This window comes from Gadus morhua, chromosome 3 (genome assembly GCF_902167405.1).
Source record: "Gadus morhua chromosome 3, gadMor3.0, whole genome shotgun sequence".
Classification (NCBI taxonomy): Eukaryota; Metazoa; Chordata; class Actinopteri; order Gadiformes; family Gadidae; genus Gadus; species Gadus morhua.
In genome coordinates, this window is record NC_044050.1 from 19681812 (window position 1) to 19707606 (window position 25795).

At 46.1% G+C, this 25795-nt stretch overlaps 2 protein-coding genes and 1 long non-coding RNA gene across 8 annotated transcripts in view; 2 read left to right on the plus strand and 1 right to left on the minus strand.

Annotated features, from left to right (window-relative positions):
• The first annotated feature begins 375 nt into the window (after positions 1–375).
• On the plus strand, positions 376–13998 carry trip10b (thyroid hormone receptor interactor 10b). 3 transcript variants are annotated; one of them, XM_030352315.1, is made up of 15 exons: positions 376–667; positions 3994–4109; positions 4276–4329; positions 5109–5256; positions 5872–5934; positions 6159–6263; positions 7646–7774; positions 8052–8198; positions 8375–8536; positions 9943–9966; positions 10764–10873; positions 11702–11834; positions 12089–12156; positions 12283–12380; positions 12603–13998. In XM_030352315.1, the coding sequence occupies exons 1-15, from the start codon at positions 644–646 to the stop codon at positions 12746–12748; spliced, it is 1527 nt and encodes a 508-aa protein (XP_030208175.1). In that variant the 5' UTR covers positions 376–643; the 3' UTR covers positions 12749–13998. The 3 variants fall into 3 exon arrangements, with proteins under 3 accessions (XP_030208175.1, XP_030208176.1, XP_030208178.1); XM_030352316.1 differs by lacking the exon at positions 9943–9966; XM_030352318.1 differs by lacking the exons at positions 3994–4109; positions 4276–4329 and having other exon boundaries at positions 386–667.
• sh2d3a (SH2 domain containing 3A) overlaps positions 13744–25795 on the minus strand; it is a 14035-nt gene continuing 1983 nt past the window's right edge. For 2 of the 4 annotated variants that reach the window (XM_030352310.1, XM_030352311.1), the window contains 16 exons: positions 25367–25425; positions 24886–25040; positions 22127–22166; positions 21762–21878; positions 21149–21292; positions 20411–20736; positions 18855–18940; positions 18541–18660; positions 18210–18367; positions 17759–17947; positions 17495–17656; positions 16992–17107; positions 16695–16866; positions 16218–16329; positions 15418–15603; positions 13744–14915 (listed from right to left, as the gene is read on the minus strand). In XM_030352310.1, the coding sequence (XP_030208170.1) occupies positions 14728–14915; positions 15418–15603; positions 16218–16329; positions 16695–16866; positions 16992–17107; positions 17495–17656; positions 17759–17947; positions 18210–18367; positions 18541–18660; positions 18855–18940; positions 20411–20736; positions 21149–21292; positions 21762–21878; positions 22127–22166; positions 24886–25040; positions 25367–25425 (2330 nt within the window). In that variant the 3' untranslated portion in view covers positions 13744–14727. Of the gene's footprint in view, positions 14916–15417; positions 15604–16217; positions 16330–16694; positions 16867–16991; positions 17108–17494; positions 17657–17758; positions 17948–18209; positions 18368–18540; positions 18661–18854; positions 18941–20410; positions 20737–21148; positions 21293–21761; positions 21879–22126; positions 22167–23525; positions 24098–24885; positions 25041–25366; positions 25426–25795 lie in introns of those variants that run through there. The other 2 variants (XM_030352312.1, XM_030352313.1) reach the window with 2 other exon arrangements.
• LOC115540759 (uncharacterized) overlaps positions 24985–25795 on the plus strand; it is a 2862-nt gene continuing 2051 nt past the window's right edge. The window contains exon 1 of the long non-coding RNA XR_003976225.1: positions 24985–25121. This is a non-coding gene — a long non-coding RNA (uncharacterized LOC115540759). The remainder of the gene's footprint in view (positions 25122–25795) is intronic.

Consider the following 25795-nt stretch of genomic DNA (forward strand, 5'->3'; position numbering starts at 1 on the left):
GTTTGACAACACTTGGTGTCAGGCTTGTTCAACCCCACCTGAAAAGAGGCGCGGCCACGTGAAACAATGCAGGTAAGGGCACGTCATCATTTCAATGCAAAGCGTAGCCTACACACTGTTGTAGTTGATCAGGTTTATGCCTTATTCAGGGTGATCGAGACAATGCTATCGAAATCAATTGCTGCATTCTGAATTTAATTGGCACGCACTAGCGACTGCGCCAATACATGTGTAACATAAATGAACACAAAATAAAAAAATAAAAAATACATAGGCTACAGTATTTCATATAGTTGTGCATATGACTGACGAGTCATATTTGCTGAAACGCATATCGCACTCAAAAAACGCCCTCCTCCCCTTCCTCCCTCTCTCTCTCCCTCCCTCTCCCGGTCACTCTACGGCGCTCTCCACCTCTCCCTCGCTCTCTCTCTCACTGCGCCTGGGACCAAACTTGTTTCAGGAAAACCAAGCAAACATATTTTCTTTCGTTTAAAGAAACAGGCTCGCCAAAGAGAAGGCGTCGACTTCCTTGAATCGTTTCCTTCCTTCACTTTCGAGAGGGAAGATTCTGGGTATCATATACAACTTCACTTATAGCCAGCATTTCGGTAGATTTCGCTGCGCGACAACTTTCAAAAACATGGATTGGGGAACCGATCTTTGGGTAAGTTTTTGACAGCTGACATAACACGATGCACTAAGCCCCTATTTAAAGTACTATTCTGAGGGGTTTGTTGGTTTGCGTTTTAATGACCAACATCCTCGAAAAAGTAATTGGCTGTAGGGGCTATTGTTTTTTCCTTGACCCGCTCTGCATCGGACGTTGTTTCGTGCTCTAGGCCTGGGTTAGGCAGCTCCGCGTTGACAGGACAATACGACACCTTTAATGTGGAGAGCCACAGTGTTTCGCAATCCTAGGCGCTTACCTTATCACTGCATGGAAGGAATGGCACATTACCCCCCCAGACACACACACACACACACACACACACACACACACACACACACACACACACACACACACACACACACACACACACACACACACACACACGTTTAAACTACAAAATGATCCGGAGTTTAGCGACACATAGTTTAAGTTGCCACTTTTCACCTAGGGCTAGTTCATGTTGCCTGCTGTAAAACACATTGGGATACATTCTGGGGTGGCCTACCGTTTTCCACTTGGATGTTGGTTATGATTGACTTAAAAAGTTCTCTCTTGGGCCTTCGTGTATGTGAAAGGGACGAGTTATATAGTCTTATCTCAATTTTTAAGCGCTGACTCAAGCACAGATTGCACCGTGACAAGATCACTTTGAACTACATGCTTTCTTTCTCGTTCCTTACTATTTTCTTCCTGTGCATCCGGATACATTTATTTTCTTCACCATAACAATACCTATATAAATCCTAGGCTACTGTCAACGTGTTATGCTTCGGTGTTAAATTATACTCGTACCATGTCCAGTTAATTACATGACTGTAAGGGGCCTTAGGAAACCCGTGACTAGACCCACTACCCTATTTAATTACAATGTCACAATTGTCTGTATGTGGGCGAAAATAAAGGAAATCTATTCAAGTTATTTCTGACATGTCATAGGCCTATTTGTCAATTGCCACAATTCCCAAATCCAATTAAGACGTGATTCCCTTTCCCAGTGTGTGACTGTGACAACAACAATCCTCCTGTGTGCAACGCGTGGCCATGCAAGCTAAAATATGGTTCCTCATGCTGTCATTTCGTCTACAATTCCATACGGACGGATGTTTATATTGTGAACACAAAGTCCTATATACAGTAGCTTTTCCTTTACAGACCTGCTGTGCCCGCGATGCTCACGTGCCCCCTCTACTTCCAGTAAGCCTATATCTGTGTGACGACAGTTTTGTTTTTGGGGTCAAAAGGCAACGTCAGATGCCCAAGAGTGTCCCTGGAAAAGGCATGGTTCCCAGGTTTTTGTTGCCGCTGGTTTTCCCACACGACTGTAGCCATGGGAAAGCAATGGAAACATGCAACCTTGGTTGTGGGGAATAGATGTTGCAACTTGTCTGTGACATACATAGTAGACAAGAGTTTACGAGTTTGTGCACTTTTGGTTCTAGTTCCCAAAAAAGCACAGAAAGAAGAATCTGGCAGTAGAGGAGCAATGTGCAAACTATTAGCAGCTCATGAATAATCGCAGTTTAGCTCAGGACGGTGTAGAACACATTGCTCTCATAAAGGGGTGGGACACGACTGACCCAGTGTGACTTTAGATAGGCCCCTGGGAGTGTCCGTCATAGGGCGGAGGCTCCAAATAAGTTAACTATAAGGTCATCCAGACCCTGTTCAAATCGTCTTGTTTGCCAATTCCTTCATTGTCTTGTCTCTCTGTCTTTCTCATACATAGATTTGTTGTGGTCTCTGGAATTCAGGCATCCTCTCAGAAACCTTTTCTCTCTCTCTTCCTCTCTGTCTCTCTCTCGCGCACATATTATCCAGGACAAAGCAAACTATGTTAGTGTATGATCTGCATTTAGCTCCCCTCAGACCTGCGCCACCCTTTTAGAAAACTGTATCTGTGTCTCAGGCACCAAGAGATTCTACGACCTAGGAGAACACACACAACACTCATACAGGCATGCTAACAGACACACACGCACGCACACACCCACGCACGCACACACACACACACACACAGTAACAACGGTAGAATAGTTAAGATTATTGTCTGACAGACTACCATAGACCCCACCTACTGTTTTGTTTTTGTGGGTGTGATTACACGCTACCAAACATATGTGTTCTTTGAGAGTATGCGTTCACTGTGTGTTTTCACATGCGTATAAGACTACAGATACTCTTGATCTACCTGCGTAACAGGTTTGTGTGTGTGTGTGTGTGTGTGTGTGTGTGTGTGTGTGTGTGTGTGTGTGTGTGTGTGTGTGTGTGTGTGTGTGTGTGTGTGTGTGTGTGTGTGTGTGTGTGTGTGTCTGAAGAGTTTAACAGTATAATGATTTGGTTTTTGAAGGTGGAGCTGTACCAGAATAGAAGTCGCAGAGAACTGGTTCATCCATACATGTAGTGTAGCCAGTCACCCCTACCTGCGGCTGCCTGGGTTTATTAATGACACATAAACAAACACACACGCAACCACAACCACTAGATGGCTTCTATGGGCCAGGCTGCAACTGACAAATCACAGTATGTTTAAGGAAACCGATAGACAAGCTTTGATTTGATGTGTGACATCCCACGAGGTAATGGCTCTGATAAGCCCCTAAATAGAAAGAGACATTGGCGTCATGAGAAGTATATCGCAAGGTCACGTTCTGCTTCTCTCTGCTGATTGGTCTAGCGTGGCTTCAATCCTGTTGAAAGCCTTTTCTAAAAAAAATCAAAATGCTTGGACCGATCAGAACTTTTGGGGGAGGGAGTTCTAGTTCCTGACGAACATGGAGGGTCGCAATCGGCCAAATTAAAAATAAATGAAAGGGAGCTAACAAAACACTTTTTACCTTAAACTGAATGAATAATGTTGTCAAAAGATAAACACAAATCTGAACGGAAGGCTCTGAGGATAGAATATGTTTTGCTTTTTACTTTAAACCGGATTCCTCGAGAACGACCAGAGCAAGATGGCCGCTTATTGGTGTTAAGGCCGCACCCATATTTGGAAATCAATTGTTTTTTCCAGATGGATTTTCAATATCTTAACTGTCTCACGGGACTATTTGGTCATTGTTTTCGAGGTCTCGTTGTAATTCTAGCAATTGCATGCAATCAAACAAGTGCATTGTTTGCGTTACCCTTTGCTCTTTATCCCCCATCACCCTTCTGTTTTATAGCTCCTGCCACTGATTGCAAATAGCCAAGCCCATAGAGATAGGCAAAAATTAGGTTTTAAATATCTGTGTACGTAGAGCGCCAGTGCTTGTGTCTCAATGTCCTGAGTATTCCCGTTTTTTTTTCACCTAGTCAAATATTTGTTTCCATTTCCTTAGGACCAGTATGATGTCATCGACAAACACACCCAGTCGGGCCTTGACCTTGTGGAGCGCTATATCAAGTTTGTGAAGGAGCGCACTGAGATAGAACAGAGCTACGCCAAGCAGCTCAGGTGAGCTGGACGCACCCCTAGACGTTGCCCACATACCCTTAAGCTGTGGCTTACAATTTGGCTGTTGAATTGTACGAACAGTCGACTATGAATGTGTGCCACTTGGGTCCAAACAGGAACTAGAATGTGCAGTATGTCTCACTCTGCCCCCGTCTCTGCTTAATAGGAATTTGACTAAGAAGTACACCAAACGAGGAAGCAAGGAGGAGCCGGAGAGCAAGTGAGAGAACGAGAGAGAGAACGAGAACGAGAGAGTCATGCCTATTGGCTCTCATTCTTAACCATTTTCAACTGATATCCTAACCGCTCTGCCCCATGTCTTGCAGTCATCCCTTTTCTGTTCTGTGTTCAGCATCTGAAATTGGAAAAAAAAAAACATTTTTAGCCACACTCATTAAGGCTCAGGTTTACTCACAACCTATGGGAATGCCATCTGATTAAGGCTCACGGTGGCATTAGACGTATTTACTCACAACCTATGGGAATACCATCTGACTAAGGCTCACGGTGGCATTAGACGTATGGGCACCATACTGACTTTAATTAAAAGCTCTGCTTCCTAAAAGACCATCGCCCCAGCCCTTCCTGTCACTGTTACATTTTTCGTTGTTGTTCTACCAAGCATGTGTTCACATTGTCATGATACATGCTGACGGTGTGTCATGGGTGAACTACAGTCATTAAGCCAGTGTTCACCAGGGTGTCCAGGTGAGCTGAAGCTAGCGCCCCCAAAGGACATGAAGGCAATCAGCTACGTCAAATTGTTCTGGTGTGTGTATGTGTTTGCCGGAGCCAAGAGCGTTTCAACTGCACCCATGCATGCAACTCAAAGCTTTCAAAGCTAAGGACAGACTTTGTTTATTTTATGGCCTTGTCCCACCCATCTTTTCCCAGTTGACTTTGCCAAATTCTCATCGGTGAGATCCCTATTGATATATTTCCCTATGGACAAAAGAAAACAAACAAGATTTCCTAATGTTGTCCCGCCTGCGCCTCCAGGTTCTCCAATCACGCTGCATTCCAGGACATCCTGAATGAGATGAACGACTATGCCGGCCAACGGGAGGTCATCGCTGAGAACATGATGACTGGCATCTGTGTGGAGCTCACAAAGTACCTGCAAGACCTCAAAGGCGAGCGCAAGACGGTGAGGAAAAGACTCGGCGATGGGAAGGAAACCAAATGGAAGGCTAGAAGGTCATGTTTAGGGAACCCCCATGATGTCAGGATAAGCCGTTACAGGCCATTTCAGGCCGTACACTACAATGAGCTCACACGTAGGAGTCTACAAGCGGCTGTACGATGGATAGATCTTGAGCCTACTAGTTGGTACAGTCCACTGGTATGCTAAGTAGGTTGACCTATCTGTCGTACAACTACAATGTACAGGTTGCTCTATCTATGGTATATCTACAATGTACAGGTTGCTCTATCTATGGTATGTCTACAATGTACAGGTTGACCTATCTGTCGTACAACTACAATGTACAGGTTGCTCTATCTATGGTATATCTACAATGTACAGGTTGACCTATCTGTCGTACAACTACAATGTACAGGTTGCTCTAGCTATGGTATATCTACAATGTACAGGTTGCTCTATCTATGGTATGTCTACAATGTGCAGTTTGCTCTATCCATCGTACATTGAAAATGGCTAAGACCACCTGATGATCCAATATGGGGCCCATTAAAGTAGAAGTTAGGTGATGCATATTGTGGATGAGATGCTGTAACCCCCCTCACCTGTCTCCCTCCATAGCATCTCGCAGACGCCAAGAAAGCACAACAGAGCTTGGAGGCCAGCCTCAAACAGCTGGAAAGTGTGAGTGTCGTTCGTCGTCCGTGAAAATAGTTCTAACAAAAAAATGATCACCAATCTGTGTCTGTGTGAAGCTCTTCGCGGATATCAAAAGAATTACAATTGAAGGAATGCTTTTCATACGCTGGACCCATGCTGTTGATCTTCCTTTTAGGCTACCCAGGTGTGTGTATATGTGGTTATGTTTGTACCTTGCTTTATATGTGCATGTGTCTGTCTTCCTCCAGACTAAAAAGCGATTTGCTAAGGAGTGGGGCGAGGCCGAGAAAGCAACACAGCATGCGGAGAAAACAGAGGCTGACGTGAATGCCACCAAGCTGGACGTGGAGAAGGTAAACAAGCTGAGTTTTTGATTTATTTAGTTGAATTGTATTCGCCGCAAAGTTGGGTTCTACTTTATATTCTCCTATTCCTCCCTCTCTTTGCCTCCCTCTCCCCCCCCCCCCACACACACACACACATTGCCACCTCTTTTTCCATACCTTCTTTCTTTCAATCCTCCTTTATTCCTCTCCATTCATCGTCCCCCGGCCTCTCTTTCTAAGTCCTTTCATGTGTTGGTGGGCGGGTTGGCTGTGTTTTGGCTTCTGTTTTGGTTCTGTCTTTTAACATTGTGTTGGTTCTTCTTTCTGTTAACGTTGTTTTGTTTCTGTCCTTTAACGTTGTGTTGGTTGTCCTCTCTCTTAACTGCGTTGGTTCTTCTGTCTTATAACTGTGTTAGTTCTTCTCTCTGTTATCTGTTTTGGTTCTTCTCTCTGTTAACTATGTTGGTTCTTCTGTCTGTTAACAATGTGTTGGTTCTTCTGTCTGTTAAATGTGTTGGTTCCTCTGTCTGTTAACAATGTGTTGGTTCTTCTGTCTGTTAAATGTGTTGGTTCTTCTGTCCGTTAACACTCAGCAAATTTACACGCACAGATTAAGCCGACCTAAGCCATAGTTTGACTATGCTCCTCAATCGGACAACTGCAATTGTCCGAGTACACATGGCGGTGAGAAAATCAATTCATGGCAGAAGCATTCGATACCCCGTTACGATAGGTGGCGCTGTGCCCATTTCAGCTAGTGATAATATAGCCACCGGTTGACCGCTTTACGTCACTAGCAACAACAAACTCAGGCCGCCGCAGCGTTCGAGAAAGATGTTCTCAGTAGACAGCTGTCAGTTCACTTCAGGTCCATGTCATTTCTCCGACGCTCCATTGTTCCGACCTCGGTCATATGCTCCTCCGGGAATCACTCAATCACACTGCCATTCTCGCCCACACACATACGCAACTCTCGTAACAGAAGCGTAATGTGTACTGAATGCATGTTGATGATGATACACTTCTTATAGGGGGTAACTACGTTGGCACTTCACCGACTTCCTCCATCTTCTCCGCCACCTTTTTAAATAAATGGCAGCTTCTAGTTTTCTGACGGCGACAACAACACAATTATCGTCTCCTTATACTCAAGGCCCCTGGGAAAAATCTCGAGCATGCGTAGAACGCATAATCCGATTCGAATCCGATTGACCGTATACATGCACGCTTAATTCGACTAACAAACGAATAATCTAGGGTCTTAATTATACTGAGTAACTCCATTCGATTTTTTAGTCCGACTAAGGTGTATACATGCATTTTAATAATCCAATCATAGTCGGACTAAGGCAATAATTCGACTTTCTTGAGTGTCTGAATGTGTTGGTTCTGTCTCCGGATGTTTTTAGGCTAAGCAGCACTCCAGCTCCCGCACTCACACAGCTGAGGAGTGCAGGAATGACTATGCAGCCCAACTACAGAAATACAACAAGGAGCAGAGCCACTTTTACTACACAGAGATACCTCAAATCTTTAACGTAAGACTGCGCTGGTAAAACAATTTCATTTACATTTTTCAAAGTGTATGTTTTTAAGTCTCACACATGGGTAGTGTGTTATATGGGCACTCACTCACTCACTCACTCACTCACTCACTCACTCACTCACTCACTCACTCACTCACACTCTGAGTCACTGACAAAAAGAAAAAGTTATTGAGGTATTGTGTTCATTATCCCAAATATCATCCTTTTACCAAACAATGGTGTGTGTGAATGCCTGCTTATGTGTATTTGTGTGGTATGTACTGAGCAGAGCATGCAGAAATTGGAGGAGACGAGGATCAGACGACTGGCAGAGGGTTACTGCCAGTTCTCGGAGATGGAGAAAAGGGTTATGCCCATCATTTCTAAGTGTCTAGAAGGCATCTCCTCAGCAGGGGGTAAAACTAACGAGAAACAGGTAACCTTCCTGCCTTCTTGCGTTTGCATGTGGGTGTGAAATTTTTTCCAGTACACCAGTCTCTACTTATATTTAACTGTGTGTGTGTGCGTGTGTGTGTGTGTGTGTGTGTGTGTGTGTGTTTGGGGGGATGTTTGCATGGGTGTGTTGGGTTTTTGCATGTTTTTGCCTCATAGGATTCATTGCTTTTCATTGAGCAACACAAGTCCGGTTTCGAAAGACCCGCCGATGTGGAGTTTGAAGACTACACCCAGGGAATCAAACCAGCAACCTCTGACTTAAGCCTCTATCCGCAGCGAGTTAGGCCAAAGCTCTGGCCTTTTAGCAAGAAAACAAAGGTAAAATGCTACTCCGCTATTCTGAAGAAGCTCCATGAACGGAATTGAAGTAGAATCCTAAAGCCCAAATATGCCTTATTGTTCCAACGTCCTTTTCTCTCCATTTATTGTCACCTTCTATCCAAACCACACTTTTCTCATTGCTCTGTTGCTGTAGGTATGATTCACAAGCTATAATCTGAGTCTTGCTTGTTAAAATTGCCATAGCCGTCAGCTATTAGTGAGGGAGATGATCTGTGAGAAAATCAGTTTTGAGTTGACTGCACCTGCTTCTGTATGACAGTCGCGATTTTTGGCTCTACCTTTCTCAAATCCTACCATCCGGACAAGTCTTCACTGATTGGATCAGGGCTTCAATCTTGCTGGTCAATCTCATATTCCACATATAACTCCTCACAGGTGTGTGGATGCAAAACTTCTCAATGGTGGAGAAATGTCATAGGAGGGAGGGAACAGAGAGGGAAGGGACCTTCATTTTGTCGGTTGCTTATTTTCACAAATTCTGCTCTCTTCTAATCCCTTCTGCTCTCTCCTTACACTTTTCCACACCAAATCATACACATACATACACACACACATACATTCAAGCTCACACTCACACTCGCACGCTGTAGACATCACAAACAGGCATACAAATACACACAAACGCATTCCACTCATGTCTCCCCCGCCCCTTTGCCCTGGAGGGTTATTCAATCTCCTGCTGCGACATGCCCAAACAGTCCTTGCTCTATCACACTGGGTCCACAAGGTGCTGAATAATCACTTATTTCACTCAATCACCCTCCTCTTTCATTTGCCCTTCTTCAACTTATTTACTCAGAACTGAACCCCTTCCACATTTTTCTCAGTCAGCTTTCAAATAAATCCTATCATTTTCTCTTTCCTTCTGATTCTCAGTCGGCCCCTCCCCCCTTCTCTCCCCCCTCGTCTCCGTTCCCACCTGGCGGCCCAACCCTGCCCCTCCGCTCCCTTCCCCTCTCCAAATTGCCACAATCCCCCCTCTTCCTCTGTCTGCGGGACTTGAAGCGCTGTGTCGCGCCCAGGGTAGCCTCTTTAAGACCCTTGCTCAAGCACACCTGGGTGAGTTGCACTGGGGCAATCAGATAGCCCGGTACCTTCTGGTCCCGCCCCCCTCCATCCGTGGCAGCCAATGTCCTGTTGATGTCGCATCGTTAGGTTGTGTCGTTCTTGTTGTTGGCGCAGCACCCATTCATTCATGATGATGATACACAGCATGCTTATGTTAAGTCGTAAGAGTCAATGAATGTATTAATAATAGGATGCATGCTGACATAGGTGTGTCTGAGGCTACGTTCTCCCGTCTGGAAAAAAACACTAACTGGCATGTACTTTAAATGTTTTGTGTGTGTCTTACATGAAGTCTACCATTTTTCTCTGTCTAGATTTCACATGCTGAAAAGCACATGGTAACGGCTGTTATAGTTACGTGCGGTTGGACTCAGTAATCCGGTGGTGGGATCTGTTCAGAGGGGAATACTATCTGCTCATCATGTGTGTTTGGTCATAGAGAAATCTGGCATAAATTGTTTCCAACGCGAGAGCTAAACTGTTAACAAAAAGTGAAACTATTTGTCATCTGTAGACTTTTGTCCAAAAACATTTTATTCATAAATGTTGTTTTCAACATAATATTGATCATATTATTGAGTTGCCCTTATTTAATCAACCGTTGTAATATCAATTCATTTAGAATCACACTTGATCAGCAACTATAATTTTTTAATTTATATTCAGTGGTTTTCCCCGATTAACCTCAGGAAGATTTATCCTGTTTTTAATGTCTGGATGCTACAGGGGTTTGACCTATATAACTACTCCTCTCCGTCTTTCCATATCTCCCTGGTTCCTTTGTGGTGTAGTTGTGTCTGACTACCATTCCATTACTGTGGTGGAGAATAACAGCCTAACTTGTAAAATGTATTAATCTAGAAAGCTCTATTTATTTATATTAAATAAAAAGGGCTTTCAGTTTCAGTGTGGGGAAAACCATTTCACACTTTCACCAAAATCTGTTTTATTACAAGTTATTGCGGATTGGGGAAAGAGTGACATCTAGTGGTGAATACATGTCTTTCTGCTCTGGTTGCGTACGTTCGAAAGATGATCGATGATTCAGAGAGCGAATCCCAAATGACCCAATCAATCGTGTGTGTGTGTGTGTGTGTGTGTGTGTGTGTGTGTGTGTGTCTGTGTGTGTGTTCAGCCTCCTGCAGCAGAAGACTTCTCCCACCTTCCCCCTGAGCAGAGGAAGAAGAAGCTGCAGGCGAAGATTGATGACATCACCAAGGAGCTGACCAAGGCACAGGACCAGAGGTGAGATCCGTGTCCCTTGACCTTAGAAAGTCTCCCCTGTCTCCGAAACTCCCCTTCCCTTTTCGGTTCCATCCCATGCAGCCCTCATCAGTACAAAGATCTGACGGCGCAACACTTAATTAGTCCCGGTAGGGAGGAAGCAAAGTGCAAATCAAACAAGATTTGTATTAATAAGTATTGATAAATATACAGACATACGTACGTACATGCGTACATACATACATACATACTTACATACATACATACATGCATACATACATTTGTACGTAGATTAACGTTACTATTCTGAAAGTCTTTTTTGTTGTGGGAGGATTCTTTAAAGGCTCTTATAAAGCCATCTGATATCTATGGAACCGCAGCATACTGAAAGTATGTCTACACTCCCAGAAAGTGTCAAGCATTGATTAATGAAGTGTTATTTTTTAATTGTCATACTTGTACTACATATTTAAGATCTCTGTGTATTGTTTGTTTTGCACGGTTCATTCATGCGAAGAGGTTAGTCACACAGGGCACAGCTCACCACAGGCATTTTTATGGCAGAACGCTGGGCAGAACCGACCGATGAATGAATGGGTAATCTCGAATGAGTCACGTTAATCTTCCTCTGTACCCTCCTCTCCCCTCCGCTCCTCTGTCGCCTCCTCGCCTCCTTCCCTCTTTCTGTCACCTCCCCGTCTCTTCCCCCCTGTCAACCTCCCTGTGCTCTTCTATGACCTTTTCCACTCCACCGTCCTCCTTTCCCCCCCTCCTCAAATGTCCTTCTTTGCTCTTCTGGTTCCTCGTCATCCCTCCCCCTCCTCTTCTACCCCTTCTGCGTCCTGGCAGTGAGGCGCTGGAGAAGATGAAGGGGGTGTACGAGCAGACCCCCCAGATGGGAGACCCGTCCAGCCTGGAGCCCCAGATCCAGGAAACAGCCCACAACATCGGGCGCCTGCGTGGGGAACTCGCCAAATATGAGGTCTTTCACACGCACACATTGAATATGCATGTACTGAATATGAACACACACACACACACACACACACACACACACACACACACACACACACACACACACACACACACACACACACACACACACACACACACACACACACACACACACACACACACACACACACAACGCAGCACATATACAAACACAAGGAGGTCATGCATAAACAATTGCGGTCGATGTGAAGTCTGGTCCATCTGCTGTTGGTTCCCTTACAGACATGGCTGGCAGAAGCCATTGGAGGAGAGGAGTCCGCCAATGCTTTTAACAACAACCTCCAGTCAGGGTGAGGCCCACTGTGACTCTAAATGCATATCAATGTGTCCACAGAAGTGATGTCTACTTAAAGGACCATCTCTAGGATGCCAGGTGTATCATGTCTGGGTCATGCGTTCTCTTGTTAACTCTGCAGCATGCGGCAGTCGACCCGCGAGAACGAGTATGAGTTTGACGAGTTTGAAGATGTGGAGACTCCCATTGGCCAGTGCACTGCTCTGTACACGTTTGACGGTAAGTCCAAAAGGGGGGTGTGTGTGTGTGTGTGTGTGTGTGTGTGTGTGTGTGTGTGTGTGTGTGTGTGTGTGTGTGTGTGTGTGTGTGTGTGTGTGTGTGTGTGTGTGTGTGTGTGTGTGTGTGTGTGTGTGTGTGTGTGTTGAAACGTCTCTTTACATACATTCCCAATGCTTTCAGTTGTTGATGCCTTTGCGTATGTGTGTGTGTGTGTGTCTGTAGGCAACAGCGAGGGCACAGTCTCGATCACAGAGGGGGAGCAGTTGAGTGTGATGGAGGACGATAAAGGGGACGGCTGGATGAGGGTCCTGAGAGCCAGTGGAGAGGAGGGCTACATCCCTTCATCCTATGTCAACGTCAATCAATAGTACACACATACACCCACTATCTTCATCTACATGAAACTGTTGCAATGCTAGTCTTCTTAAAGACTTTTACCCCATCACCTTAATTTGTGCACCACATTATTATATAAAAGATGATCTACTTCAGGTTGCTATTTTGTACACTAACTGTCATAGGATTTGTATCCATTTTAGAAACTCAACAAATAAGCAAGAAAACCCTGATCTCAGTGGTTCACCTGAGCAGGTGGTCACCATAACCATCGTTGCTTTAGTTCACTTTTAGATAAGAATTGCAGTCTCCCTACCTTACACAATAATGTGATCTACGAATGTGAAAAGTTTGTGACCTCCAACTGGATGCAAAGCATTAGAATTATAACATGGGTATTTATTTTTAACTAAATATCGATCTATATTAATCTTTAAACTCATCTCCTCATTTTTTTATCATTCTACGGAAGATTTTACTTTTAGGGTTATCCAAATTTATTTATTTACTTTTTTTTTATATTGAGTAAAACCAAAGCAAGAGCAGAGCAGCAAAGGATGAATATCAAAAAGGTTAAGAGTTAATAAATATCTTATTTCAGTTTTCAAAATAATTTTCCTGTTTGGAGGAATAGTAAGCCGACACTTTATACGTCAAAAGCCAAGGTTGATGTTATCCGATGTTGTGGCATTTAATCTGTGGATTTACGAATCCCCAGAACAAGTATGTACAGGATGGAAGTCTTCCCCTTGATTATTTTCTCATCCGATCAAACGCCCTCACCTTTATCATTTAGATCCGTCTGCTAGTTTGTCGGGATTTCATTTGCAAGGTTTTAACATGGTTGGCCAGCCGTAATTCACGCTTGGGCCGTCATAAGTCTGGCCTTTACCTCTTTGTCTTTGAATATAACTATGGTCGTCTCTTCAGCTGTTTCACGATCTCTGAATCTGTTCATCCTGCTCTTAAAATATTTCGGTTGCATTGCGGTTCTTTCATGGAATGAAAATGCATCTTTGAGACTCGCTAATTACAACTCCATCTTTATTGTAGAAAAAGAGGCCGTTCCTTATACCATAGCACCTTTTGACTTTATAGGAGTATTTATGAACCTCACTTGTGACAAATCACTTAATGTTTACATGTTATCTTTTCTCTTGTTTTCCTATTACTGGAATAGTGGACTTCTCATTATTTTGAGTTTATTATTCACTTATACATATGAATAAGCCATGTATTTACTGTGCATACAGTGTATCATTAAATCTTAAGCGAAAAAATATATAACAATTTTGTTTTCATTTAAATTCGATGCTATGACTTATTCATGCAAAAAGCTGGTACAGTGTCATAAAAAACCTGGTAGAAAGTTTTATTGCATTTATAAACAATTTGGGGAAAATATAAAAATCCAGTGTATATCTTTTTATAGTCAGGAGGGCTCTCTAAACTCAGTTTATTGGGAGGAGGGAGAGGGGGGGGGGGGGTTAAAGCAGAAGCTGACTATAACATGCTTATTGATAAAGATTAAAAACTCTAAACATAAAGCCTCTAAACCAGCAGTCAGAAGAGGTCCATCCAGAAAACAAGTCACTTGAAATGTGGTCTACCTCCTAATAAACATTCCTTTGGGATCTCCATACAACCACACCACATTAATTGTGCTTGTGGTGTGTACAATATACATTACAGCAGGAAAAGGTCGATTGCACTCGCTCAACCGGTTACAAAAAGTAAACAAAAACATCTCCCCAACACGGCCTCCACCTCAAGCTGCGTTCGCACCAAAAGACACATTTGTCGCGCGACAAATCATAAACTGTCGCTGTGCAAGTTTGGTGCGTTCACACCAAACGATAAAAATCGATAATGATAAAAAGAGTTCAAAGGTCGGCTCCCTGTGTTGGCCTTAAAAACACAAAAGGGCAAAGGTCAGCTGGAACGACGCCGCAAACCCCTGAGCAAAAGTGCGTATGGCACGTCAGTCTTTGCGCGGCCATGGGTGGCGTGGTCAATGGTGCTGCACGGGGGTCATCTCCTCCGGCTCCAGCTTGTCCGAGAGCACGCCCAGGATCGTGTCAAACTTGTCGTAGCGCTCTTGCCTCTCGGCCTCCGCTCCCGCCGCCCCCCAGAAGAGCCGCAGGGCGAACTCGGTCCGGAAGGCCTCCAGTAACTCCGGCACCGCCTCCCAGTCCCCTGCTGGTGGGAAAGATGTACAGTCGCCGTGGTTACCCACCGTGGCTACATCTCAGCGTCGGTCGTTTCAATCAGCAAACGTAAAAACAATGTGCCCCATCTCCCCGGACGCCTCTCTAAAGAACGTGGAGGCTGCCCGTGAGCTCTGCCTGAGGCGCGCGTGGTACCTGTGAGCAGGGAGTGGGCGTGGTACCTGTGAGCAGGGAGTGGGCGTGGTACCTGTGAGCAGGGAGTGGGCGTGGTACCTGTGAGCAGGGAGTGGGCGTGGTACCTGTGAGCAGGGAGTGGGCGTGGTACCTGTGAGCAGGGAGTGGGCGTGGTACCTGTGAGCAGGGAGTGGGCGTGGTACCTGTGAGCAGGGAGTGGGCGTGGTACCTGTGAGCAGGGAGTGGGCGTGGTACCTGTGAGCAGGGAGTGGGCGTGGTACCTGTGAGCAGGGAGTGGGCGTGGTACCTGTGAGCAGGGAGTGGGCGTGGTACCTGTGAGCAGGGAGTGGGCGTGGTACCTGTGAGCAGGGAGTGGGCGTGTCGCTGGTAGACCGGAGCGTTGAGCGCCGCGTTGCGGGCCGCTTGCAGCATGTCGTAGAGGAGTTGGCAGCCGCGTTCGCTGTCCTCCCCCGGGTCCTGGCCCTCCATGGCCATCAGCAGGGGCACCAGGTGGGGCACCGCGACCGGACCCTGCACCACCGTGTCTGGGAGACATACGAAAGGAATATATTGGATAAATAAATAATCAATTACATCTTTTAACTTCACGTCTCTCATTTTAATTAATCAGAGATGTGTTGCACATCTTATTTTTAACTGGATTAGTTAAACTAGTCTGAACAAGGATTTAAATAGGATTTGTTTGCGCTCAGTGTCTGCCATGGTGGATTCCGGCAAAATGTGAACAAATTCACGATGTGGGCTGGATAAAGATGGACCACAATATATTTGTTGCCATTAAATAGAAAAGAAAACTCTCTTGAGAGAAGACGATACCAAGCCCAGTTGGCAGAAGGCAATAGCATGAGGAAAACAATGGCCAAACTGAAACAACCATTTAGAGGGGCGGGAGATAGAAGGGGCTCTCGGGACCTCATTAGAAGTCAGGTGAGTTAATGAGGCAGGTGCCGTCTATGTACTAATCACCCATCTGCTATTTAAAACCCAGGCAATGGCTGAGGGTCCTCGGGGAGGGGAGCCGGGCTAGGGGGCTCTGACAGCAGTGCTGATTCACACGTTTCCGTTGGTGGCGTCATAAAAGGTGCTCGTTTGATCGGGTGGGAAGCCGTGTCCGCTCCGCTCGGCGGAGTGCACTCACCGTCCCCCTCGCTCAGGGACTTCATGAAGGGCTTGAGTTTCTTCTCAAACAACACGGCGCTCTCCGTGAAGCTCCGCCTCAGTGCGCGCCATGTCATCTCGAGCCGCACCACCTGCGAGAGCACACACACACACACACACACACACACACACACACACACACACACACACACACACACACACACACACACACAGTTAAAAAAGACAATGAAAAAGGAAACACAATCACAATATATACACTCTCACAAAAAAACCATACACACCCATAATAAATAGCCGCGAATGGACAAAGCACAATAACTACACAAACAAACAAAAAGAACAATAAAATAGGGATATAAAGACTAAACTCATCCCTGGTGCCTGCCTTCGCAGTCCATATACCCCGGCTGGGAACTTCACAACAACTACGTGCTGTTGAAACCCAACCGAAAAGCGGCGCCACCAGAATAAAGACGTCCTGCTCTCAATGCCGCACCTGGGGCATCTCCAGGGCCTTCATGACCGCCGAGAAGGAATACAGATTGTGCGCGTGCTCCTTCAGGGCCTGGGCCAGCGAGATGACTTTGTGCAGGACAGCTGCTCTCTGGCCCACCGACCCCGTGCAGCCCAGGACGTCCACCGCTACGCCCAGCGCGATCAGGTGGTGCCTGCGGGGTGACAAGTACCGGGTGGAGGGTGAAGCGGAGGTCGGGGCCGGTGACGGGGGGAGAGGGACCAACGGCTGATGCTCAGTGAGCCGGGGGGGGGAGGGTGGGGAGGGCGGGGGGCATACCGTTCCAAGAGGTCCTGTCTCAGCTGGTGTCCATGGGGCAGGGTGACGAGCTCCAGCCCCGACTCGACGCCCATCCTCCTCTGCTGCTCGTCGGACACCCCGGCGATGCGCGCAACCTGGGGGGGGGGGGGGGGGGCAGCAAGGGTCCGGGGGGAATGGAGAGCTTTTTAATTGGATGCCGAAGTGTGAAGTATTAAGGCCAAGAGTTATACATGAGCCCTGATAAGGTGTTCCAGGGCCAATCATTGACACTAAATAGATCAATCATTCACACATTTATGAGGCTACGGCTGTGAGCCTTAAGACGAAGCCCAGTCCACTGATTCTCAGCCATCTGCCTAAACAACTTGATCTCCCACATTGGCCTCGCGTCTCCCATTGGGATTACCTCCGAAACGTGGAAAATAAATGTACTTATCATGAATAACTGTGCTACTATGTTGCTAACGTCAAGCAACTACAGTGATCACAAAGCTCCATCAGAGTCAGAAAGCCGTGGTTACCTGACAGTCCACACTGAGCATGTGCAGAGAGGTGGTTCTGGCGTCGGCGCGTACGAAGAGCTCCTTGAGCGCCAGCAGCACGCTGGGCTCCAGGGGGCGGTTGTTCTCAGGCAACAGCGTCGACTCAAACCGGTCCAACTGGAAACATGAGCCGGGATCCACCTGGGCAGACACGCCGTTATCACACTCCAGCATCATGATGATAATTAACATCAATGAATAAATATTAGGGCGATTTGAAAATAAATAAATAGGATCACAAACATTTGGACGCTCAAAATGCCAGTCCTCCACTCCGTCCGTCCCGTGGTTCTGGTGCGAGTGGGACGCGGCGCCCTCGTCCTGGGGCTCCAGGATGCTGAAGGAGGTCTCCGTCAGACGGGCCCGGCTCTGCCACTTCTCCTCGGCCCGCAGGCGGTCCACGTGGCCCTTCTTGTTTTTGGGTGGTGGCACCTGGACAAAACCACCAGAGGCTGCTCTTAGTGGGCAGGCATGACTGGTTCCACTGATCAGGTGAAGCCAGCCAGCCAGCCGGACAGCCAGCCAGCCGGACAGCCAGCCAGCCGGACAGCCAGCCAGCCAGACATCCCTGAGCTCTCAAAACATGCAGAACCTCCACTTTGATGAAGTGAAAACGGAAACGCAGACCGATGGACAAAATTGATGCGTTGCAGAGATCCGAAAAATGTACAATAAATCGGCTACGGTGGGTTACCTGAACTACGAGTTCGTCGTAGAAGGACGAGGGGTCATCGTGGGCGACGTAGGAGGAAGGGAGCACAGCATTGGGGAATACCACTGACACCCTGAGGGGTTTAGGAGGAGCACGGGGGTGAAGCTGCCCGTCTGACCCCCGTAGGGTCACTCCTCCACCTAGGGACCAAAATATGGTTTACACATTTGTATCTTATACATGTTAAGTTATAGGGGTGCTGGATACCCAGCAAAAAAGCGTGTGTGTTGGGATTTGGGATTTTAAAAATAAGTTACTTTTTTTAAAACCTGCATCTCCCTCAATTACAAAACAGTAGCAACGAGTGTCTAACCTGGTAGAGAGGGGCGTGACCTTTGCGTGTTCGGGCTCAGCATGGGTTCGCTACCGGTACGGAACACTGGGGAGATGGGGGCGGGGCCTTCTTTCTCTGATTTACCGTTTTGAGGAACGCCTGGTAACCAGGAAGCAGAAGAAGAAACAACGCATTGTTAAAAACATCTGGATGACACAAAGCTAATACAGGATAGTGCACATATAGTAATGTGCATAAGAGGGATGCGATCTGCCGATTTCAAAAGGTACAGAGGAATAGACTAATGCTTAGAGTCACTAGTACATGTGGACTGTGGCTATAGAAGGGTATACCATTTCTCAGGTTGCTGTCAGATTGGGCAGATTGCATTGACGGCCTCCGTCCCAGGTTCTGCAGGTTCGCCGGCTGACTCCCACTTCTGCCAGGGAACAAGAGAAGACAAATGTGTGTGTGAGCAAGACTACACAACCATGCATTTACTATTGGTAGATAGCCAATGGTTATACTATAAATCACATGACTAAAACCTTTCAAAATCTTTTAAAACCTTGCGTCAGAATAAAAAACAGCATCCTTTGAATGCCCCATCCTTTGAATGGTCACTATTCTTAAGAAATCTGTTCTTAAGATGACGTCAACTGTGTCGGGCCACCGTCCAGACGGATAGTTGGACGGACAAGGGACAGAGTTGGGCCAAGATATCCTCACACCCTGTTACTGATTGAAAACATGCAGGGCTCACACATGGTCTTGTGCAACCATGGGGGGGGGGGGGGGGTTAGGGGGCTGTCAGCTGTGCGTGCTAGACCCTGAAAATCGTCGTTCAACAGATGACACGACTGATTATCATCATATGCCTGCAGATACCAGGGGGTGGGTATCAGTGCAACAATAAAAAAAACATGACAGTCTCATTTAATTACATCTCTTCAAAACAAGGCACAGAACGGAGAGACCTGCTGATTGGGTCATTGCAGCATGATATTAAAGTGTGATTGTTTTGAGAATTGATGCTAATGCTTTATGTTAATGCTCCTTCGACTGACAGTATGACTTTCATAATAAATTAGGATTGATTGTTTTTAATTTGTTCTGTTGTTGCTGTTTATAACATTATTTAACCGATTACAAACTAAGATGTCGAGGTCTTCTGTACTTCCATATGCAGACACAAAAATTGGATTTATTCTTAAGTATATCAACGACAATAAATCGGAGGGTTTTTTTTAAATGGCTATGGCTAGGTTAATTCCAACCTTAAAAAGGTACTGTACATAAAGTATTCACTTTACTTAACCATAAAATTATCATGATATGCAAAATGCCAGTCGAAATACTGTCGTCTCTGACAACAATGCTAGAGCCAGTTTGTCTTCCTTTGAAATTTCCGTTGAGGGTCGGACATTTGTTTTTCTTTGAGCCTGTGTGTTATGATTCAATATTCTCTGGGGATGCCGGGTTGCCAAATATTAAACAAATTGGCACACAATCACAGCATGATGCAGCCGTGGAAGCAAGCAAACAAGCTGAATCAACTGAGATTGTACTAGATTCTAACTCGAAAAGCCTTCTCCTCCCTTGGAAAAATTCCATGACCAAAGACAAGCTCTGGTAAATCTTTATTTGCAATTGCAAAGATAGAGACAGCTCAGAGCCCAGACAGATTTAAAGACAGTTGCCACATGAGCTGGTTCATAATTTGTAAACAATAAATAAATTGCAAACGCAAACGTCATCTGATCAAGTTCAAACAGTGTAGAAAATAATAATTGCGTTCATTGCATCAAAAATATAATGCGTCGCTCGGCTCGTCTTGTCCTCTTGCTCGTTCAGCCTGTGCGTGGTGTCACATTTCCGACACATTAATAACAGGTAAACGTGCGCTCACCTGAGCAGCGGGTTGTTGAGGTGAAGCATGTCGGCGGCTGCGTAGCTTAAGCTCCGCCTCTTGCAGCGATCCAGTGGCGTCCGCGCTCTCGCCACACCACCTCCTCCTCCGGCCATAATGTGGCCGCCGCCGCCGCCACTGCCGCCTGCCCGCTCTGCCTGGCGCTCGCTGATGACACGGATAGGGAGGGTCCGTGTGATTGGGTGAAAGACGATGGCGCCCGAGGCCTGGGAGATGGGCCGGCGCCCGCCCACGTAGAAGAGTACCAGAGCAGGGACGTTGTCGAAGCGGTCCTCCTCGAACTGGAAGAGCTCCCGGGAGTAGCCCTGTGACACCAGGGGAGTGAGAGAGAGTGGAGCGGTTAGGGAGATGACTCCCGGCTCAAAGGTTCTGGGTTTAAACCCCGATGTCCGCAGCCGGCATCCTTGAGCAAGATGCCCATCCTCTACCTGCTCATTATAACGACACGCATCTAAAGAAATTATAATTCATTGCGAGTGGCTTTGGACAAGAGAGTCGGCTAAATTACTAGATAGTAAATAGTCACACACAAATACCAAACAATCTTTTATCGAACAATGTTAAGACTCATAATATGTGTATACAATAAATAATTATATAATATAATAATGTATATATTATATAATCTATAATAATTATTATATATAAATAAAAAAAAGTATAAAGTTACATTAGGCCCTACTGTAATAAAGAAGCAGAACAATAAAATAAGCAGACCTTCTTGGGCCGTAAGACCACTCGTATGATCTTAAAGTGCATGGGTTCATCTCTCCAGTAGCAGCTGAGGACGTAGTCCCCGGGGCCCGAGCTGGAGTCCCGCACAAGGAAGTCTCCGTCCCTCTCCAGCAGTGCCTCAGCCCCCTGGATGGCAACAGAGAGCAGGGCAGGTCTGTCTCCTGGGTCCCCTGTGCTAAACATGTTAACTGTGCTTCCACTAAGGACATTCATCGTGTGTTACCCTTTCTATCCAAGTCAAGTTATTATAGTTATTATATATTACTTATATGAAGACACACAACCAGAGTCGGGACCAAATTTGGGAATGCATTGTGCAACTTCTTATGTGAGCTTGCATTGTACGTGTATGTGTATGTGTTTGCTTGCGTGTCTCTGTGAGCATTTGGCTGTGTCTTGAGTGACTTGAATCTGCTACAAATATTTTACAGTTGTACAGGTGGAAATGGGGATACTGTCTTAAAAAAAAAGCCAAACTAATTGAGGAGGAAACTGCTGCAGACGAGATGCGGCAACAATCAAGCCGTGGTCCTACTGCAGGAGAGAACCCAGTGGATGACCGCGGTATGGTGGCCCAGCGCGGCTCAGTGCTCACCTCTCTGCTCACGGGTCCATGGTACCAGGCGTGGCTCCTCAGGTCCTCGGTGCTCGTCTTGAGCTCCTCCTCCAGCTCCTTCTTCAGGGCGTCCATCTCTCTACGACCGCCAAACAGCTGTGGGAGAACAGCTCAGTCAGTCAGTGAGTCAGTGAGCCAGTCACACGTTTAACGAGGTGAGCTAGGCTTGCTGAGCAGAGCTGATGGACGGATGATTTACCACTCCCATGGAGGTAGTTCTCACACAGACACACACACACACACACACACACAGCAGAAAATAAAACATGCAGGCAGGAAGTGAGACAGACAGACAGACAGACAGACAGACAGACAGACAGACAGACAGACAGACAGAGTCTTACCTTCAGCTGACTGAAGTATGCACTGACACTCCTCCTCTTACTGAAGAGAAAAAAAAAGGAAATTAAGTATGTGTTTTTATTGTGAACCGGGGCAGGACGAGGACCGAAGGCCACACAGCGCGGTCATTAACACCAGGAGTCAACCTGACAGACTTTAAATAGCACACCAAACATTTTCCCTTCCTGCCTCCCAGCCTCCCCCCCCCCCCACACACACACACACACTTCCTGTCCCCCGCAAGACAGCGCTTATGGACGGACTCCAGAACCAATCCTAATTAGATAGTCGAGTAAATGCAATAACGGCCCTATTAAAATTAAATGACACCTCAGAGGTTTAAATCTGCCAGCCATGTGTCTTGTAAATGTCACATGTTTGGTTGTATACAATACACAGGGTACAACTGCGTAGGCCGATGTTCTGTGTGAAGCGCAGATGGGCTAAACATCTTGTATCGTCTTATCTTAAGTTATCTAACAGATGCTTTAATCCAAAGCGGCTTAGGGAGTAGGAAGGGGTTTGGCATCTTGCTCAGGAATCCCTAGTGGTAGGGCTGGGAATCGAACACAGTATCTTTCCAAAGGGAGCCAAAGACCCTAGCAACTACAGTATCTTGCCCCCAATAAATGCAATTTGGTGGACACTACAATATACACTTACAAAATGAATATGGGTGATAAATGCTTGAGAGGGTGGCCCAGTGGAAGTTGAGTCCCCCAAACATGCTCAATCAGATGAGCTAGACAGAACCAGTGCGGCTAGTCTGGGCACGACAAATCTTAAGCTCTATTATGATTCTGTCCAGTCTGTCTCTGCTGTATACTAGATAAACAAAGTTACACTGTACGGGACGGATTGACATTGACTTTTAATGTATCAACCCTGTTAGCTACGCCTACTTTTAATGTAGCTAATAGGTTTAATGTTGCATCGTCATGACGAGAACGTATTCCCCTTGCCTATATCGAGAAACGATTAGTTATCCAGTCGTCAGTCGACCATTTCAAAAACACAAAAGATGAACACGAAAGAGTATCAATCTTAAAGTACAGATTCTAAGAAGCAAACGCCTAAATGTAGCCTGGCATTAATGACACAAGACAAGCCTCAATAACTGATAAGTCCTTGAGGAGGGGCGTTGGCCTGGGCGCTGAGGAAACACACCTGTGCAACATGTCCCGCAGCCACCATTAGCCTACCAAGTTGTGCAACTCTGTTGGCACTTGGCAGCTGTTCTTTACAGACATACCGTTACAGCCACAGGCAAAATATCACAACAATATCCAATCAAAGTTGATCGGATCTACAAGACAACCGACCGAAAGTCAAGCCCTATGTAAAAGTTCTAAAGGTAACATCGGTAAAGCGGTCAGCGTTACCTTTTCGTATACTTCTTACCTGTCTCCTGTCCGCCTCAAAATCCGCTTGATTCGCCGGGCATGGCGGAGAGCGTATGGGTTATTTTCCACAAAAGCGAACACAAATGTGATTTAAAACCCCCCTCTGCTCCGCATCCTACTAGCGAACTGCCCTTTTTTCGGGTGGCGCAGCTCAGTTCGGGACGAGTCACCACAAGTTTCTCAAGTTGTTCTCCCGCTAGCAGGCTGGAAGCGGACAGGCTCGAGCGCTGAAACATCTGTAGCAGCGCGAGCAGCATTCCTGAGATCCCGCGAGGCTCCGACAGGGGGGGAAGGGGAGCTCACCTGGTCGGAGAGGGTGGGTCTCGAGGGATATCAAATCAACGACAGCCGCGAGCTTTGTTTACGACAGGAAATCTCGTGAATGCGCTTTGTAATTATTGAGCTTTCCCCTCAACTTTAGAAGTTTGGATTTACGGATTTGGGTTCTACTCACACGACAAAAGGAAACTGTATACCAATGTCATGTTTAACTGTTCATCCAACAAATGGACCCCGTTGAAAATGACCGATTGAGTGGAGGCCCTTAAACCAATAACGTGTCCCACAGCTTTGCAAAAGAGAGCAGAGATGTGCCCAAACTTGTCAGAGTCCACACACACTACTTCCAAAATGCTCCAAGGGATGACAGATTACCACTTCAAGTTCGACGGCTTCATACCTTAGTGGTATCTTTGTGTTACGTTGTATTACGCTTCAAACTGATCCGTACTCTAATAATACAGCTTAATTCGCTTTCTTCTTGAAACCTGAAATGCACTGCCTGTAGCCATATTTCATCTTCTAGGTCAATGTGTTGCTCATGTGACTTTTTGGCAGTCAGGGTTGATTTCCTTCAGGTATTTTTGTCTGGTAACATGGCAATGAAACATGAAATAATAATTACAATAAAATAAGGTAGCCTACACTAGTTGTGCTTATTCAGGAATGGTTTATCTAAATGAAATGGTCACACAATTTTGAAGTTTACAATTACAGGAAAGGCCATCTATAATCTTGTAATCTTAATGTAAGTCGCTTTGGATAAAAGTGTCTGCTAAACGCCCTAAATCTAAATCTAAATCTCTGTGTACAAGGGAAGGCACAAGGAAACAACACTTTTGGTTCCGGGATGTGACGAGACAGTCCTGTTCAGCCACTGATTAACCTATGAGGTCAACGCACAAAGGTCCCTTTGACCAAAAAAGGGAGCATCAGATGCCGTTGCCTTTGTCACAAAGTCTCATGTTGGGTACGCTTTCGCGATCCTCTTGTTAATCATAAGAAACACAGAAGAAACTGGGAGTCCAAAGAAGAACAATTGACATTGGCTCTAGGTCAGCTCCCATCGGTGGACCTACCTTTGTTTGCTCTCCTGAGAGAGCTCTGCGTCTTCCGTCCTCTGGTCCTCCGTCAGGGGATGGAGTTGGGAACAGGAGGCGGAGACGTCGTTGGAGACCGCACGCTGGAGCCGGGGCAAAACACTGTGGCGGAAAATATCCTTCTTGCTCCTCACCTGCCGGGACACCAGAAGCATCGCTACTGAAGCACCTCAGCATGTAGCACGGGATGCCTGCTGTAAGGACGTTCCATAGAGGTATGTCTGTGTGTGGGGGTCTGTCTATGATGTGTGTGTGTTTGTGTGTGGGGGGGTCTTTGTGTGATGTGGGTGATGTGATGTGGGGGGGGGGGGGTCTGTGTGTGTGGGTCTGTGTGATGTTTTTGTGTGGTGTGATGTATGTGTGTGTGAGGGTCTGTGTGGGATTTGTTGGGGGGGGGGGGGGGTTTGTGTGGGGGGGGTTTGTGTGTTGTGTGTGTTTTGGAGATACGATGTGATCTCACCAGGTCCATAGACGACCCCAAGGAATACTTCCGTGAGACTCGAAGCTTTGGGCCACTGCCTAGAGTGCCAAATAAAAAGGAAAGAATACACAAACTAAATGAAAAGTTGGATTAAGCTCATTGTTCACTGTTACAATATAGAGCTGAACAAATCTGGATGAAAGCTAAGCCTTTACTGGACTCTATGAACTGTGCGGGTTTATCGATCATCAGTTATCAAGCAATACCACGTTCAGCATAGATAGTAATTTAAAAAAAAGGTTCAAATATCATGAATGCAGTGTTCAATTTATTCGCTTCTGCAAAAAGCTGAAAATACAATGCTTGCAATAATGCAAGTTCAATAATTGTGCGTGCGTGCGTGTGTTTGGGTGCGTACGGCGTGTTCTTGTGCGCCTCATTGTGTGCATAGCACTTGTACATAGCATG